The sequence below is a fragment of the Leptodactylus fuscus genome, unplaced genomic scaffold (assembly GCF_031893055.1).
Source record: "Leptodactylus fuscus isolate aLepFus1 unplaced genomic scaffold, aLepFus1.hap2 HAP2_SCAFFOLD_108, whole genome shotgun sequence".
Taxonomy (NCBI): domain Eukaryota; kingdom Metazoa; phylum Chordata; class Amphibia; order Anura; family Leptodactylidae; genus Leptodactylus; species Leptodactylus fuscus.
The window spans coordinates 298,558-317,106 of NW_027439902.1; the positions used below are offsets into that span (position 1 = coordinate 298,558).

The following is an 18,549-nucleotide window of genomic DNA, read 5'->3' on the forward strand; positions in this document are numbered from 1 at the left end:
AGGAACTACACAGGAGTAATAGTCTGCAGAGAGGAGTAATCACCTGCACAGCACTGTCACTAGGAACTACACAGGAGTAATAGTCTGCAGAGAGGAGAGGAGTAATCACCTGCACAGCACTGTCACTAGGAACTACAGAGGAGTAATAGTCTGCAGAGAGGAGAGGAGTAATCACATGCACAGCACTGTCACTAGGAACTACAGAGGAGTAATAGTCTGCAGAGAGGAGTAATCACCTGCACAGCACTGTCACTAGGAACTACACAGGAGTAATAGTCTGCAGAGAGGAGAGGAGTAATCACCTGCACAGCACTGTCACTAGGAACTACACAGGAGTAATAGTCTGCAGAGAGGAGTAATCACCTGCACAGCACTGTCACTAGGAACTACACAGGAGTAATAGTCTGCAGAGAGGAGTAATCACCTGCACAGCACTGTCACTAGGAACTACAGAGGAGTAATAGTCTGCAGAGAGGAGTAATCACCTGCACAGCACTGTCACTAGGAACTACAGAGGAGTAATAGTCTGCAGAGAGGAGAGGAGTAATCACCTGCACAGCACTGTCACTAGGAACTACACAGGAGTAATAGTCTGCAGAGAGGAGAGGAGTAATCACCTGCACAGCACTGACACTAGGAACTACAGAGGAGTAATAGTCTGCAGAGAGGAGAGGAGTAATCACCTGCACAGCACTGTCACTAGGAACTACAGAGGAGTAATAGTCTGCAGAGAGGAGAGGAGTAATCACCTGCACAGCACTGTCACTAGGAACTACACAGGAGTAATAGTCTGCAGAGAGGAGAGGAGTAATCACCTGCACAGCACTGTCACTAGGAACTACAGAGGAGTAATAGTCTGCAGAGAGGAGTAATCACCTGCACAGCACTGTCACTAGGAACTACAGAGGAGTAATAGTCTGCAGAGAGGAGAGGAGTAATCACATGCACAGCACTGTCACTAGGAACTACAGAGGAGTAATAGTCTGCAGAGAGGAGAGGAGTAATCACCTGCACAGCACTGTCACTAGGAACTACACAGGAGTAATAGTCTGCAGAGAGGAGAGGAGTAATCACCTGCACAGCACTGTCACTAGGAACTACAGAGGAGTAATAGTCTGCAGAGAGGAGAGGAGTAATCACCTGCACAGCACTGACACTAGGAACTACAGAGGAGTAATAGTCTGCAGAGAGGAGAGGAGTAATCACCTGCACAGCACTGTCACTAGGAACTACAGAGGAGTAATAGTCTGCAGAGAGGAGAGGAGTAATCACCTGCACAGCACTGTCACTAGGAACTACACAGGAGTAATAGTCTGCAGAGAGGAGAGGAGTAATCACCTGCACAGCACTGACACTAGGAACTACAGAGGAGTAATAGTCTGCAGAGAGGAGAGGAGCAATCACCTGCACAGCACTGTCACTAGGAACTACAGAGGAGTAATAGTCTGCAGAGAGGAGAGGAGTAATCACCTGCACAGCACTGTCACTAGGAACTACACAGGAGTAATAGTCTGCAGAGAGGAGTAATCACCTGCACAGCACTGTCACTAGGAACTACACAGGAGTAATAGTCTGCAGAGAGGAGAGGAGTAATCACCTGCACAGCACTGTCACTAGGAACTACAGAGGAGTAATAGTCTGCAGAGAGGAGAGGAGTAATCACCTGCACAGCACTGACACTAGGAACTACAGAGGAGTAATAGTCTGCAGAGAGGAGAGGAGCAATCACCTGCACAGCACTGTCACTAGGAACTACACAGGAGTAATAGTCTGCAGAGAGGAGAGGAGTAATCACCTGCACAGCACTGTCACTAGGAACTACAGAGGAGTAATAGTCTGCAGAGAGGAGTAATCACCTGCACAGCACTGTCACTAGGAACTACACAGGAGTAATAGTCTGCAGAGAGGAGAGGAGTAATCACCTGCACAGCACTGTCACTAGGAACTACAGAGGAGTAATAGTCTGCAGAGAGGAGAGGAGTAATCACCTGCACAGCACTGACACTGAATAAGACAAGTAGTACTGTGCGCTGTCTATAGAAGTAGTACTGTGCGCTGTCTATAGAAGTAGTACTGTGCGCTGTCTATAGAAGTAGTACTGTGCGCTGTCTATAGAAGTAGTACTGTGCGCTGTCTATAGAAGTAGTACTGTGCGCTGTCCATAGAAGTAGTACTGTGCGCTGTCTATAGAAGTAGTACTGTGCGCTGTCCATAGAAGTAGTACTGTGCGCTGTCTATAGAAGTAGTACTGTGCGCTGTCCATAGAAGTAGTACTGTGCGCTGTCCATAGAAGTAGTACTGTGCGCTGTCCATAGAAGTAGTACTGTGCGCTGTCTATAGAAGTAGTACTGTGCGCTGTCTATAGAAGTAGTACTGTGCGCTGTCTATAGAAGTAGTACTGTGCGCTGTCTATAGAAGTAGTACTGTGCGCTGTCTATAGAAGTAGTACTGTGCGCTGTCTATAGAAGTAGTACTGTGCGCTGTCTATAGAAGTAGTACTGTGCGCTGTCTATAGAAGTAGTACTGTGCGCTGTCTATAGAAGTAGTACTGTGCGCTGTCTATAGAAGTAGTACTGTGCGCTGTCTATAGAAGTAGTACTGTGCGCTGTATATAGAAGTAGTACTGTGCGCTGTCTATAGAAGTAGTACTGTGCGCTGTCTATAGAAGTAGTACTGTGCGCTGTCTATAGAAGTAGTACTGTGCGCTGTCTATAGAAGTAGTACTGTGCGCTATCTATAGAAGTAGTACTGTGCGCTGTCTATAGAAGTAGTACTGTGCGCTGTCTATAGAAGTAGTACTGTGCGCTGTCTATAGAAGTAGTACTGTGCGCTATCTATAGAAGTAGTACTGTGCGCTGTCTATAGCAGTAGTACTGTGCGCTGTCTATAGAAGTAGTACTGTGCGCTATCTATAGAAGTAGTACTGTGCGCTGTCTATAGAAGTAGTACTGTGCGCTGTCTATAGAAGTAGTACTGTGCGCTGTCTATAGAAGTAGTACTGTGCGCTATCTATAGAAGTAGTACTGTGCGCTGTCTATAGAAGTAGTACTGTGCGCTGTCTATAGAAGTAGTACTGTGCGCTGTCTATAGAAGTAGTACTGTGCGCTGTCTATAGAAGTAGTACTGTGCGCTATCTATAGAAGTAGTACTGTGCGCTGTCTATAGAAGTAGTACTGTGCGCTGTCTATAGAAGTAGTACTGTGCGCTGTCTATAGAAGTAGTACTGTGCGCTATCTATAGAAGTAGTACTGTGCGCTATCTATAGAAGTAGTACTGTGCGCTGTCTATAGAAGTAGTACTGTGCGCTGTCTATAGAAGTAGTACTGTGCGCTGTCTATAGAAGTAGTACTGTGCGCTGTCTATAGAAGTAGTACTGTGCGCTGTCTATAGAAGTAGTACTTTGCGCTGTCTATAGAAGTAGTACTGTGCGCTGTCTATAGAAGTAGTACTGTGCGCTGTCTATAGAAGTAGTACTGTGCGCTGTCTATAGAAGTAGTACTGTGCGCTGTCTATAGAAGTAGTACTGTGCGCTGTCTATAGAAGTAGTACTGTGCGCTGTCTATAGAAGTAGTACTGTGCGCTGTCTATAGAAGTAGTACTGTGCGCTGTCTATAGAAGTAGTACTGTGCAGGCTGCTGTGCTATAGACTTAGTCCTAGTGACGTGTTGCTTATAGATTATTACATCCAGTAATTAGTTGTGTTCCGTGTCGTTAACATGTAAATCACCGCCCAATTCCTGTAATTACTTCCTGGCGATCGATCGGTGGTTCTAAGCGATCAATCAGGAATCATATTTACATGATCGCAGCACACAAGTCACATGACATGGCCAGAAGCGCGCAGACAGCAAAGCCAGGAAAGTGGCCGATCTTTGCTTACTGTCAGTCACACAGCTGCTGAGGTTGTTACAGTGTATCAGTGTAAGAGGCTCATTACAAGGGGATAGCCTGCACCGACACACTGTAACACAGCCTCAGCTGTGAGGGGTATTAGGTCTGGGCAGATGAAGACGCTTCTATAATGACCGGGATGTCTGGATTACAACATAACAGGCAAGGAATGTGACATGAAGGGGCGCCGGATTATAAACACCCCCCCCCCCCTCCCCCATCTCTGTTTACTGGCACATCATGGACATGACAAACAAAACCTGAGAAAATAAACCAGAGAGATGGATGACGGAGAAGAATGTGGAGGGGCCTGAAGAGCACTACTGCCCCCATCAGATCCGCTCCTTCTGGCCTTGTATACTACTCGGGGTCTTCTCACTACTGCCCCCATCAGATCCGCTCCTTCTGGCCTTATGTACTACTCGGGGTCTTCTCACTACTGCCCCCATCAGATTCTCTCCTTCTGGCCTTATGTACTACTCGGGGTCTTCTCACTACTGCCCCCATCAGATCCGCTCCTTCTGGCCTTGTATACTACTCGGGGTCTTCTCACTACTGCCCCCATCAGATCCGCTCCGTCTGGCCTTATGTACTACTCGGGGTCTTCTCACTACTGCCCCCATCAGATCCTCTCCTTCTGGCCTCATGTACTACTCGGGGTCTTCTCACTACTGCCCCCATCAGATCCGCTCCGTCTGGCCTTATGTACTACTCGGGGTCTTCTCACTACTGCCCCCATCAGATCCGCTCCGTCTGGCCTTATGTACTACTCGGGGTCTTCTCACTACTGCCCCCATCAGATCCTCTCCTTCTGGCCTTATGTACTACTCGGGGTCTTCTCACTACTGCCCCCATCAGATCCTCTCCTTCTGGCCTTATGTACTACTCGGGGTCTTCTCACTACTGCCCCCATCAGATCCGCTCCTTCTGGCCTTGTATACTACTCGGGGTCTTCTCACTACTGCCCCCATCAGATCCGCTCCTTCTGGCCTTGTATACTACTCGGGGTCTTCTCACTACTGCCCCCATCAGATCCGCTCCTTCTGGCCTTATGTACTACTCGGGGTCTTCTCACTACTGCCCCCATCAGATCCTCTCCTTCTGGCCTCATGTACTACTCGGGGTCTTCTCACTACTGCCCCCATCAGACCCTCTCCTTCTGGCCTTATGTACTACTCGGGGTCTTCTCACTACTGCCCCCATCAGACCCTCTCCTTCTGGCCTTATGTACTACTCGGGGTCTTCTCACTACTGCCCCCATCAGATCCGCTCCGTCTGGCCTTATGTACTACTCGGGGTCTTCTCACTACTGCCCCCATCAGATCCGCTCCGTCTGGCCTTATGTACTACTCGGGGTCTTCTCACTACTGCCCCCATCAGATTCTCTCCTTCTGGCCTTATGTACTACTCGGGGTCTTCTCACTACTGCCCCCATCAGATCCGCTCCTTCTGGCCTTGTATACTACTCGGGGTCTTCTCACTACTGCCCCCATCAGATCCGCTCCGTCTGGCCTTATGTACTACTCGGGGTCTTCTCACTACTGCCCCCATCAGACCCTCTCCTTCTGGCCTTATGTACTACTCGGGGTCTTCTCACTACTGCCCCCATCAGACCCTCTCCTTCTGGCCTTATGTACTACTCGGGGTCTTCTCACTACTGCCCCCATCAGATCCGCTCCGTCTGGCCTTATGTACTACTCGGGGTCTTCTCACTACTGCCCCCATCAGATCCGCTCCGTCTGGCCTTATGTACTACTCGGGGTCTTCTCACTACTGCCCCCATCAGATCCGCTCCGTCTGGCCTTATGTACTACTCGGGGTCTTCTCACTACTGCCCCCATCAGACCCTCTCCTTCTGGCCTTATGTACTACTCGGGGTCTTCTCACTACTGCCCCCATCAGACCCTCTCCTTCTGGCCTTATGTACTACTCGGGGTCTTCTCACTACTGCCCCCATCAGATCCGCTCCGTCTGGCCTTATGTACTACGCGGGGTCTTCTCACTACTGCCCCCATCAGATCCGCTCCGTCTGGCCTTATGTACTACTCGGGGTCTTCTCACTACTGCCCCCATCAGACCCTCTCCTTCTGGCCTTATGTACTACTCGGGGTCTTCTCACTACTGCCCCCATCAGACCCTCTCCTTCTGGCCTTATGTACTACTCGGGGTCTTCTCACTACTGCCCCCATCAGATCCGCTCCTTCTGGCCTTGTATACTACTCGGGGTCTTCTCACTACTGCCCCCATCAGATCCGCTCCTTCTGGCCTTATGTACTACTCGGGGTCTTCTCACTACTGCCCCCATCAGATTCTCTCCTTCTGGCCTTATGTACTACTCGGGGTCTTCTCACTACTGCCCCCATCAGATCCGCTCCTTCTGGCCTTGTATACTACTCGGGGTCTTCTCACTACTGCCCCCATCAGATCCGCTCCGTCTGGCCTTATGTACTACTCGGGGTCTTCTCACTACTGCCCCCATCAGATCCTCTCCTTCTGGCCTCATGTACTACTCGGGGTCTTCTCACTACTGCCCCCATCAGATCCGCTCCGTCTGGCCTTATGTACTACTCGGGGTCTTCTCACTACTGCCCCCATCAGATCCTCTCCTTCTGGCCTTATGTACTACTCGGGGTCTTCTCACTACTGCCCCCATCAGACCCTCTCCTTCTGGCCTTATGTACTACTCGGGGTCTTCTCACTACTGCCCCCATCAGATCCGCTCCGTCTGGCCTTATGTACTACGCGGGGTCTTCTCACTACTGCCCCCATCAGATCCGCTCCGTCTGGCCTTATGTACTACTCGGGGTCTTCTCACTACTGCCCCCATCAGACCCTCTCCTTCTGGCCTTATGTACTACTCGGGGTCTTCTCACTACTGCCCCCATCAGATCCGCTCCGTCTGGCCTTATGTACTACGCGGGGTCTTCTCACTACTGCCCCCATCAGATCCGCTCCGTCTGGCCTTATGTACTACTCGGGGTCTTCTCACTACTGCCCCCATCAGACCCTCTCCTTCTGGCCTCATGTACTACTCGGGGTCTTCTCACTACTGCCCCCATCAGACCCTCTCCTTCTGGCCTTATGTACTACTCGGGGTCTTCTCACTACTGCCCCCATCAGATCCGCTCCTTCTGGCCTTATGTACTACGCGGGGTCTTCTCACTACTGCCCCCATCAGACCCTCTCCTTCTGGCCTTATGTACTACTCGGGGTCTTCTCACTACTGCCCCCATCAGATCCGCTCCTTCTGGCCTTATGTACTACTCGGGGTCTTCTCACTACTGCCCCCATCAGATCCGCTCCGTCTGGCCTTATGTACTACTCGGGGTCTTCTCACTACTGCCCCCATCAGATCCGCTCCGTCTGGCCTTATGTACTACTCGGGGTCTTCTCACTACTGCCCCCATCAGACCCTCTCCTTCTGGCCTTATGTACTACTCGGGGTCTTCTCACTACTGCCCCCATCAGACCCTCTCCTTCTGGCCTTATGTACTACTCGGGGTCTTCTCACTACTGCCCCCATCAGATCCTCTCCTTCTGGCCTTATGTACTACTCGGGGTCTTCTCACTACTGCCCCCATCAGATCCTCTCCTTCTGGCCTTATGTACTACTCGGGGTCTTCTCACTACTGCCCCCATCAGACCCTCTCCGTCTGGCCTTATGTACTACTCGGGGTCTTCTCACTACTGCCCCCATCAGATCCTCTCCTTCTGGCCTTATGTACTACTCGGGGTCTTCTCACTACTGCCCCCATCAGATCCTCTCCTTCTGGCCTCATGTACTACTCGGGGTCTTCTCACTACTGCCCCCATCAGATCCTCTCCTTCTGGCCTCATGTACTACTCGGGGTCTTCTCACTACTGCCCCCATCAGACCCTCTCCTTCTGGCCTTATGTACTACTCGGGGTCTTCTCACTACTGCCCCCATCAGATCCTCTCCTTCTGGCCTTATGTACTACTCGGGGTCTTCTCACTACTGCCCCCATCAGATCCGCTCTGTCTGGCCTTATGTACTACTCGGGGTCTTCTCACTACTGCCCCCATCAGATCCGCTCCGTCTGGCCTTATGTACTACTCAGGGTCTTCTCACTACTGCCCCCATCAGATCCGCTCCGTCTGGCCTTATGTACTACTCGGGGTCTTCTCACTACTGCCCCCATCAGATCCTCTCCTTCTGGCCTTATGTACTACTCGGGGTCTTCTCACTACTGCCCCCATCAGATCCTCTCCTTCTGGCCTTATGTACTACTCGGGGTCTTCTCACTACTGCCCCCATCAGATCCGCTCCGTCTGGCCTTATGTACTACTCGGGGTCTTCTCACTACTGCCCCCATCAGATCCGCTCCTTCTGGCCTTATGTACTACTCGGGGTCTTCTCACTACTGCCCCCATCAGATCCGCTCCTTCTGGCCTTATGTACTACTCGGGGTCTTCCCACTACTGCCCCCATCAGATCCTCTCCTTCTGGCCTTGTATACTACTCGGGGTCTTCTCACTACTGCCCCCATCAGATCCTCTCCTTCTGGCCTTATGTACTACTCGGGGTCTTCTCACTACTGCCCCCATCAGATCCGCTCCTTCTGGCCTTATGTACTACTCGGGGTCTTCTCACTACTGCCCCCATCAGATCCTCTCCTTCTGGCCTCATGTAGTACTCGGGGTCTTCTCACTACTGCCCCCATCAGATCCTCTCCTTCTGGCCTTATGTACTACTCGGGGTCTTCTCACTACTGCCCCCATCAGATCCTCTCCTTCTGGCCTTATGTACTACTCGGGGTCTTCTCACTACTGCCCCCATCAGACCCTCTCCTTCTGGCCTTATGTACTACTCGGGGTCTTCTCACTACTGCCCCCATCAGATCCTCTCCGTCTGGCCTTATGTACTACTCGGGGTCTTCTCACTACTGCCCCCATCAGATCCTCTCCTTCTGGCCTTATGTACTACTCGGGGTCTTCTCACTACTGCCCCCATCAGATCCTCTCCTTCTGGCCTTGTATACTACTTGGGGTCTTCTCACTACTGCCCCCATCAGATCCTCTCCTTCTGGCCTTATGTACTACTCGGGGTCTTCTCACTACTGCCCCCATCAGACCCTCTCCTTCTGGCCTTATGTACTACTCGGGGTCTTCCCACTACTGCCCCCATCAGATCCTCTCCTTCTGGCCTTGTATACTACTCGGGGTCTTCTCACTACTGCCCCCATCAGATCCTCTCCTTCTGGCCTTGTATACTACTCGGGGTCTTCTCACTACTGCCCCCATCAGATTCTCTCCTTCTGGCCTCATGTACTACTCGGGGTCTTCTCACTACTGCCCCCATCAGATCCGCTCCGTCTGGCCTTATGTACTACTCAGGGTCTTCTCACTACTGCCGCCATCAGATCCGCTCCGTCTGGCCTTATGTACTACTCAGGGTCTTCTCACTACTGCCCCCATCAGATCCTCTCCTTCTGGCCTTATGTACTACTCGGGGTCTTCTCACTACTGCCCCCATCAGATCCTCTCCTTCTGGCCTTATGTACTACTCGGGGTCTTCTCACTACTGCCCCCATCAGACCCTCTCCTTCTGGCCTTATGTACTACTCGGGGTCTTCTCACTACTGCCCCCATCAGATCCGCTCCGTCTGGCCTTATGTACTACTCGGGGTCTTCTCACTACTGCCCCCATCAGACCAGCTCCGTCTGGCCTTATGTACTACTCGGGGTCTTCTCACTACTGCCCCCATCAGATCCTCTCCTTCTGGCCTTATGTACTACTCGGGGTCTTCTCACTACTGCCCCCATCAGATCCGCTCCGTCTGGCCTTATGTACTACTCGGGGTCTTCTCACTACTGCCCCCATCAGATCCGCTCCGTCTGGCCTTATGTACTACTCGGGGTCTTCTCACTACTGCCCCCATCAGATCCGCTCCGTCTGGCCTTATGTACTACTCGGGGTCTTCTCACTACTGCCCCCATCAGACCCTCTCCTTCTGGCCTTATGTACTACTCGGGGTCTTCTCACTACTGCCCCCATCAGATCCTCTCCTTCTGGCCTTGTATACTACTCGGGGTCTTCTCACTACTGCCCCCATCAGATCCGCTCCGTCTGGCCTTATGTACTACTCAGGGTCTTCTCACTACTGCCCCCATCAGACCCTCTCCTTCTGGCCTTATGTACTACTCGGGGTCTTCTCACTACTGCCCCCATCAGATCCGCTCCTTCTGGCCTTATGTACTACTCGGGGTCTTCTCACTACTGCCCCCATCAGACCCTCTCCTTCTGGCCTTATGTACTACTCGGGGTCTTCTCACTACTGCCCCCATCAGATCCTCTCCTTCTGGCCTTATGTACTACTCGGGGTCTTCTCACTACTGCCCCCATCAGATCCTCTCCGTCTGGCCTTATGTACTACTCGGGGTCTTCTCACTACTGCCCCCATCAGACCCTCTCCTTCTGGCCTTATGTACTACTCGGGGTCTTCTCACTACTGCCCCCATCAGATCCTCTCCTTCTGGCCTTATGTACTACTCGGGGTCTTCTCACTACTGCCCCCATCAGATCCGCTCCGTCTGGCCTTATGTACTACTCGGGGTCTTCTCACTACTGCCCCCATCAGACCAGCTCCGTCTGGCCTTATGTACTACTCGGGGTCTTCTCACTACTGCCCCCATCAGATCCGCTCCGTCTGGCCGTATGTACTACTCGGGGTCTTCTCACTACTGCCCCCATCAGATCCGCTCCGTCTGGCCTTATGTACTACTCGGGGTCTTCTCACTACTGCCCCCATCAGACCCTCTCCTTCTGGCCTTATGTACTACTCGGGGTCTTCTCACTACTGCCCCCATCAGACCAGCTCCGTCTGGCCGTATGTACTACTCGGGGTCTTCTCACTACTGCCCCCATCAGATCCTCTCCTTCTGGCCTTATGTACTACTCGGGGTCTTCTCACTACTGCCCCCATCAGATCCTCTCCTTCTGGCCTTATGTACTACTCGGGGTCTTCTCACTACTGCCCCCATCAGATCCGCTCCGTCTGGCCTTATGTACTACTCAGGGTCTTCTCACTACTGCCCCCATCAGATCCGCTCCGTCTGGCCGTATGTACTACTCGGGGTCTTCTCACTACTGCCCCCATCAGACCCTCTCCTTCTGGCCTTATGTACTACTCGGGGTCTTCTCACTACTGCCCCCATCAGATCCGCTCCGTCTGGCCTTATGTACTACTCGGGGTCTTCTCACTACTGCCCCCATCAGACCCTCTCCTTCTGGCCTCATGTACTACTCGGGGTCTTCTCACTACTGCCCCCATCAGACCCTCTCCTTCTGGCCTCATGTACTACTCGGGGTCTTCTCACTACTGCCCCCATCAGATCCGCTCTGTCTGGCCTTATGTACTACTCGGGGTCTTCTCACTACTGCCCCCATCAGACCCTCTCCTTCTGGCCTTATGTACTACTCGGGGTCTTCTCACTACTGCCCCCATCAGATCCGCTCCGTCTGGCCGTATGTACTACTCGGGGTCTTCTCACTACTGCCCCCATCAGATCCGCTCCGTCTGGCCTTATGTACTACTCGGGGTCTTCTCACTACTGCCCCCATCAGATCCTCTCCTTCTGGCCTTATGTACTACTCGGGGTCTTCTCACTACTGTCTCTAGAGTCTGATAATCCAGACTACCTGATAATCCGTCACAGATGATGCTGTATACAGATGAGGGGTGCAGCGATGCGGGGGACACGTGAGCTGGCAGCACCTGTTTCCTATCTTGTTGTAGCTGAGCCCATTTCGCGCACCGCTGCGCTGTTAAAACACAATGCACTGCAATTTCCATCCCTTCTCCTCCATTAAGACGTCTCGCTATTCTGCGGTGCGACCATTAGCCGCAAATGAAAGCATCACTCAGATCCGATCCTCAACCAAATGGAGAGGAAGAGTGTGGTGCTGAGTGCGAGAGCGAGCGCTGATACGTACGGCACAGGTAGTGAACGCCGTCCCATCACATGACAGAATCCATGCTTTACTGATCTCAACCTGAGTCATATTAGTTGCAATGCTCCAGTCACATCCTGAGCTGCGTCCACAATTCTCTGAGCTCCTTGTGACCCCTGCTGGTTCAGTGTCTGCATGGCGCCGTCTCTGCTGCGGGGCAGGGTGTGATTGGATAATATACAATAAAACCACCACAAAGTAACACAACATTGGACGTTACAGCACCACAGCTCAGGTAACTGCAGGGATTCTAGGAGTCAGCACATGGAAGAATTGTGAATGCAGCTCTGGATGTAACTAGAGTATCTGACATGGAGTAACTCAAGGGACTGACAGATGGACAATGGATTGTAAATGACCTGTGTGTGTGGAGTTGTGTTCACACCTGCACTGAAGTAACTCGCAGATTGTGTGACAAATGCAGGAAAGATACTGGAGCAAGACTATAGTGTGCAGAGGAGGCCGGGCGCCATGACAGAAGACTATGGTGTGCAGGAGGCCGGGCGCCATGACAGAAGACTATAGTGTGCAGAGGAGGCCGGGCGCCATGACAGAAGACTATGGTGTGCAGAGGAGGCCGGGCGCCATGACAGAAGACTATGGTGTGCAGGAGGCCGGGCGCCATGACAGAAGACTATGGTGTGCAGGAGGCCGGGCGCCATGACAGAAGACTATAGTGTGCAGAGGAGGCCGGGCGCCATGACAGAAGACTATAGTGTGCAGGAGGCCGGACGCCATGACAGAAGACTATGGTGTGCAGGAGGCCGGGCGCCATGACAGAAGACTATGGTGTGCAGGAGGCCGGGCGCCATGACAGAAGACTATGGTGTACAGAGGAGGCCGGGCGCCATGACAGAAGACTATGGTGTGCAGAGGAGGCCGGGCGCCATGACAGAAGACTATAGTGTGCAGAGGAGGCCGGGCGCCATGACAGAAGACTATGGTGTGCAGAGGAGGCCGGGCGCCATGACAGAAGACTATGGTGTGCAGGAGGCCGGGCGCCATGACAGAAGACTATGGTGTGCAGGAGGCCGGGCGCCATGACAGAAGACTATAGTGTGCAGAGGAGGCCGGGCGCCATGACAGAAGACTATAGTGTGCAGGAGGCCGGACGCCATGACAGAAGACTATGGTGTGCAGGAGGCCGGGCGCCATGACAGAAGACTATAGTGTGCAGAGGAGGCCGGACGCCATGACAGAAGACTATAGTGTGCAGGAGGCCGGGCGCCATGACAGAAGACTATGGTGTGCAGAGGAGGCCGGGCGCCATGACAGAAGACTACGGTGTGCAGAGGAGGCCGGGCGCCATGACAGAAGACTATGGTGTGCAGGAGGCCGGGCGCCATGACAGAAGACTATAGTGTGCAGGAGGCCGGACGCCATGACAGAAGACTATGGTGTGCAGGAGGCCGGGCGCCATGACAGAAGACTATAGTGTGCAGAGGAGGCCGGACACCATGACAGAAGACTATAGTGTGCAGAGGAAGCCGGGCGCCATGACAGAAGACTATGGTGTGCAGGAGGCCGGACGCCATGACAGAAGACTATAGTGTGCAGAGGAGGCCGGACGCCATGACAGAAGACTATAGTGTGCAGAGGAGGCCGGACGCCATGACAGAAGACTATAGTGTGCAGAGGAGGCCGGACGCCATGACAGAAGACTATGGTGTGCAGAGGAGGCCGGGCGCCATGACAGAAGACTATGGTGTGCAGAGGAGGCCGGACGCCATGACAGAAGACTATGGTGTGCAGGAGGCCGGGCGCCATGACAGAAGACTATAGTGTGCAGAGGAGGCCGGACGCCATGACAGAAGACTATGGTGTGCAGAGGAGGCCGGACGCCATGACAGAAGACTATGGTGTGCAGGAGGCCGGACGCCATGACAGAAGACTATAGTGTGCAGAGGAGGCCGGACGCCATGACAGAAGACTATAGTGTGCAGAGGAGGCCGGACGCCATGACAGAAGACTATAGTGTGCAGAGGAGGCCGGACGCCATGACAGAAGACTATGGTGTGCAGAGGAGGCCGGGCGCCATGACAGAAGACTATGGTGTGCAGGAGGCCGGGCGCCATGACAGAAGACTATGGTGTGCAGGAGGCCGGGCGCCATGACAGAAGACTATAGTGTGCAGAGGAGGCCGGGCGCCATGACAGAAGACTATAGTGTGCAGAGGAGGCCGGGCGCCATGACAGAAGACTATAGTGTGCAGGAGGCCGGACGCCATGACAGAAGACTATGGTGTGCAGAGGAGGCGGGACGCCATGACAGAAGACTATAGTGTGCAGAGGAGGCCGGACGCCATGACAGAAGACTATAGTGTGCAGGAGGCCGGACGCCATGACAGAAGACTATGGTGTGCAGAGGAGGCCGGACGCCATGACAGAAGACTATAGTGTGCAGAGGAGGCCGGGCGCCATGACAGAAGACTATAGTGTGCAGGAGGCCGGACGCCATGACAGAAGACTATGGTGTGCAGAGGAGGCCGGACGCCATGACAGAAGACTATAGTGTGCAGAGGAGGCCGGGCGCCATGACAGAAGACTATAGTGTGCAGGAGGCCGGACGCCATGACAGAAGACTATGGTGTGCAGAGGAGGCGGGACGCCATGACAGAAGACTATAGTGTGCAGAGGAGGCCGGACGCCATGACAGAAGACTATAGTGTGCAGGAGGCCGGACGCCATGACAGAAGACTATGGTGTGCAGAGGAGGCCGGACGCCATGACAGAAGACTATAGTGTGCAGAGGAGGCCGGGCGCCATGACAGAAGACTATAGTGTGCAGGAGGCCGGACGCCATGACAGAAGACTATGGTGTGCAGAGGAGGCGGGACGCCATAACAGAAGACTATGGTGTGCAGAGGAGGCCGGGCGCCATGACAGAAGACTATGGTGTGCAGAGGAGGCCGGACGCCATGACAGAAGACTATGGTGTGCAGGAGGCCGAGCGCCATGACAGAAGACTATAGTGTGCAGAGGAGGCCGGGCGCCATGACAGAAGACTATGGTGTGCAGAGGAGGCCGAGCGCCATGACAGAAGACTATGGTGTGCAGAGGAGGCCGGGCGCCATGACAGAAGACTATGGTGTGCAGAGGAGGCCGAGCGCCATGACAGAAGACTATAGTGTGCAGAGGAGGCCGGACGCCATGACAGAAGACTATAGTGTGCAGAGGAGGCCGGGCGCCATGACAGAAGACTATGGTGTGCAGAGGAGGCCGAGCGCCATGACAGAAGACTATGGTGTGCAGAGGAGGCCGGGCGCCATGACAGAAGACTATGGTGTGCAGAGGAGGCCGAGCGCCATGACAGAAGACTATAGTGTGCAGAGGAGGCCGGACGCCATGACAGAAGACTATGGTGTGCAGGAGGCCGGGCGCCATGACAGAAGACTATAGTGTGCAGAGGAGGCCGGACGCCATGACAGAAGACTATAGTGTGCAGGAGGCCGGGCGCCATGACAGAAGACTATGGTGTGCAGAGGAGGCCGGGCGCCATGACAGAAGACTACGACATTTTTAAGAATAGTGAACAGACCCTAAACAATCAGCACTGTCACTTTAAGCAGAGTTCTTACTTATCAGGCCACTTTGGCGTCTTACCTCCACCGGCCCTCGTACCAATTCTGTCTGCTCGGCTCCTCCCACTTCCAGTGTCACGTCCACGGAGGCGAATGGTCGGCTCGCCATCTGCTGTCGCTCCCGCATAAGTTGCTGCAGAGAAGAAAGTGAATTTGTTACATTTCATAGAAACCTCGTCACACTTTGTATCATCTCAGCAGTCACTTGTGACAATGTATCAGTAATAAGAGAGAGATTGTGGCACTGATACACTGTGACAAAGCCTCAGCTATAGCAACGTCATTTAGGATGTTGAATTTGCAGTAATGGCGGCCATGATGGGGTGTGTGACGGGGCCCCCATAAACAGACCAGACAATCAGGTAGCCTTCCCCTTTAAGATGGATCCGCTGCTGTGGGTATGAAGTTACTAAGTATCCAGTATCGAGCGCCATTAATGAGGCGTGAGGCACAAAATCGTTATCTGACGCTTAATTGATCCTCGGCTTTATTGTGAGCACTGCTTCATCTAGAGAACAGCTGCAGCCGCTCAGCACCAATCACCCAAATACATAGCGCCAACAGCGTCAGTAGTGATGTACAATCTGCAGTCAGCTGGAATATCAAGCGCCACACAGGTCAGCACTCATCTTTCCTGGGGTACAGAATGGCTGGATGAATAAGAGCTTAATGCTCGGCTCATAGACGGATTTATCACCCAGCTTTCCCAGAACCAGATTAACAAAACCATCAGTCAACTTTCACACAGAAAATCGAACCTGGAAAGAAATTGGCGACGTCGCCACACAAGCGGCATCGCTATTAGTTTATTTGACAATATTTTCATTTGGCTGTGGTCTGATCAGAATTTGGCGCAGGCGATGAATTAAGTGTTGGTGCGCTTTGCTAATGTCCGGCGCGGGGCGAGGATTCATCTCGTCGTCATTTACGCGGCGCTGAATCACCTGGAGGAGCGGGAGGAGCAGGTGTCGCTCGGAGCTTTAGTGTCTGCGCTATTTGCAGGATGTTCCTTAATGAAGATGAAAATGGCCGAGCTCATCGTGCTAATAGCGAGGTAATCACATTGTGCCGGCAATTCCACGTCTCCGAGCGGCGGCACTTAGGTCATTTGCGCGTTGATGAAGCTTAAGTGTTTGTGCAGCGCGGTCTGAGCCGCTTGTTGTCGGGAGCCATTAAAGAGCTGCGGCCTCAAGTGTCTCTTTGTAAAGCCGCCGCCGCCCCGCTCATTTACTGCCCCTTTTATTACCTGACCAAAGTCAGGACGGCGAGTTCATCAATGACTGGTAAATTGTGCGCGGCCGACTCATCCGAGGAATTAGCTGGGACGGATGAGGAGCGAGCGGGTGTTATGTTCTGCAAAAAGAAGCTGCAGAGCAAATAAACAGGAGAGACATCATTTAAAGGGAAACCGTCCCCTGAAATAAAAAGAGAGTCCAGAGTCAGGGGGGCGGAGCTTATGTCGGCCAATCCCCAGATTGGATATTCAGATGGTAAAATCTCATCTGCTCACAGTGAAGAGACGCCATGTTGTGTATGACACTGAGGACAGACTTATTACTGCATACAATCCATACCCAGACCAATAGGCCGCACAATATAACAAGATAATCCCCGACCTCTGCAGATTACAGTACGGGAAATTATTATTCTGCGGCTGATAAATTATAACAACACAAAGAAAAACCATTAAAGTAATTTTATTATTGTAAACGTCTAATCGAGAACAGATAATCGCACAGCAACATGTACTGATGTATGACGAGCCCCCACCAGAGCCGCCGCCGCCACAACCAGCACATTAATCAGTGCACGGAGGCGAAGCACAATCCTGGAGCGCTATAAGACTCACATCAGTGATAAATAGCACAGGAATATGGAGAGGAAAATATCCCCAAAAGGTAAGGGAAATAATCCCTATACACAAGAATATAACTACTATAATACTACCTCCTATGTACAAGAATATAACTACTATAATACTACTCCTATGTACAAGAATATAACTACTATAATACTACTCCTATGTACAAGAATATAACTACTATAATACTACTCCTATATACAAGAATATAACTACTATAATACTACCTCCTATGTACAAGAATATAACTACTATAATACTGCTCCTATGTACAAGAATATAACTACTATAATACTACCTCCTATGTACAAGAATATAACTACTATAATACTACTCCTATGTACAAGAATATAACTACTATAATACTACTCCTATGTACAAGAATATAACTACTATAATACTACCTCCTATATACAAGAATATAACTACTATAATACTACTCCTATGTACAAGAATATAACTACTATAATACTACTCCTATGTAGAAGAATATAACTACTATAATACTACTCCTATATACAAGAATATAACTACTATACTACTCCTATGTACAAGAATATAACTACTATAATACTGCTCCTATGTACAAGAATATAACTACTATAATACTGCTACTATGTACAAGAATATAACTACTATAATACTGCTACTATGTACAAGAATATAACTACTATAATACTGCTCCTATGTACAAGAATATAACTACTATAATACTACTCCTATGTACAAGAATATAACTACTATAATACTGCTCCTATGTACAAGAATATAACTACTATAATACTGCTCCCTATGTACAAGAATATAACTACTATAATACTGCTCCTATGTACAAGAATATAACTACAATAATACTGCTCCCTATGTACAAGAATATAACTACTATAATACTACTCCTATGTACAAGAATATAACTACTATAATACTACTCCTATGTACAAGAATATAACTACTATAATACTGCTCCTATGTACAAGAATATAACTACTATAATACTGCTCCCTATGTACAAGAATATAACTACTATAATACTACTCCTATGTACAAGAATATAACTACTATAATACTACTCCTCTGTACAAGAATATAACTACTATAATACTGCTCCTATGTACAAGAATATAACTACTATAATACTACCTCCTATATACAAGAATATAACTACTATAATACTACTCCTATGTACAAGAATATAACTACTATAATACTACTCCTATGTACAAGAATATAACTACTATAATACT

At 51.1% G+C, this 18,549-nt stretch overlaps 1 protein-coding gene across 1 annotated transcript in view; it reads right to left on the minus strand.

The window, feature by feature from the left end:
* Nucleotides 1-15,614, minus strand: part of LOC142186616 (attractin-like protein 1) — a 118,043-nt gene extending 102,429 nt beyond the window's left edge. Inside the window, exon 1 of the mRNA XM_075261314.1 lies at nucleotides 15,467-15,614. Within this exon, the coding sequence (XP_075117415.1) occupies nucleotides 15,467-15,571 (105 nt within the window). The 5' untranslated portion in view covers nucleotides 15,572-15,614. The remainder of the gene's footprint in view (nucleotides 1-15,466) is intronic.
* Between the last annotated feature and the right edge of the window lie 2,935 nt (nucleotides 15,615-18,549).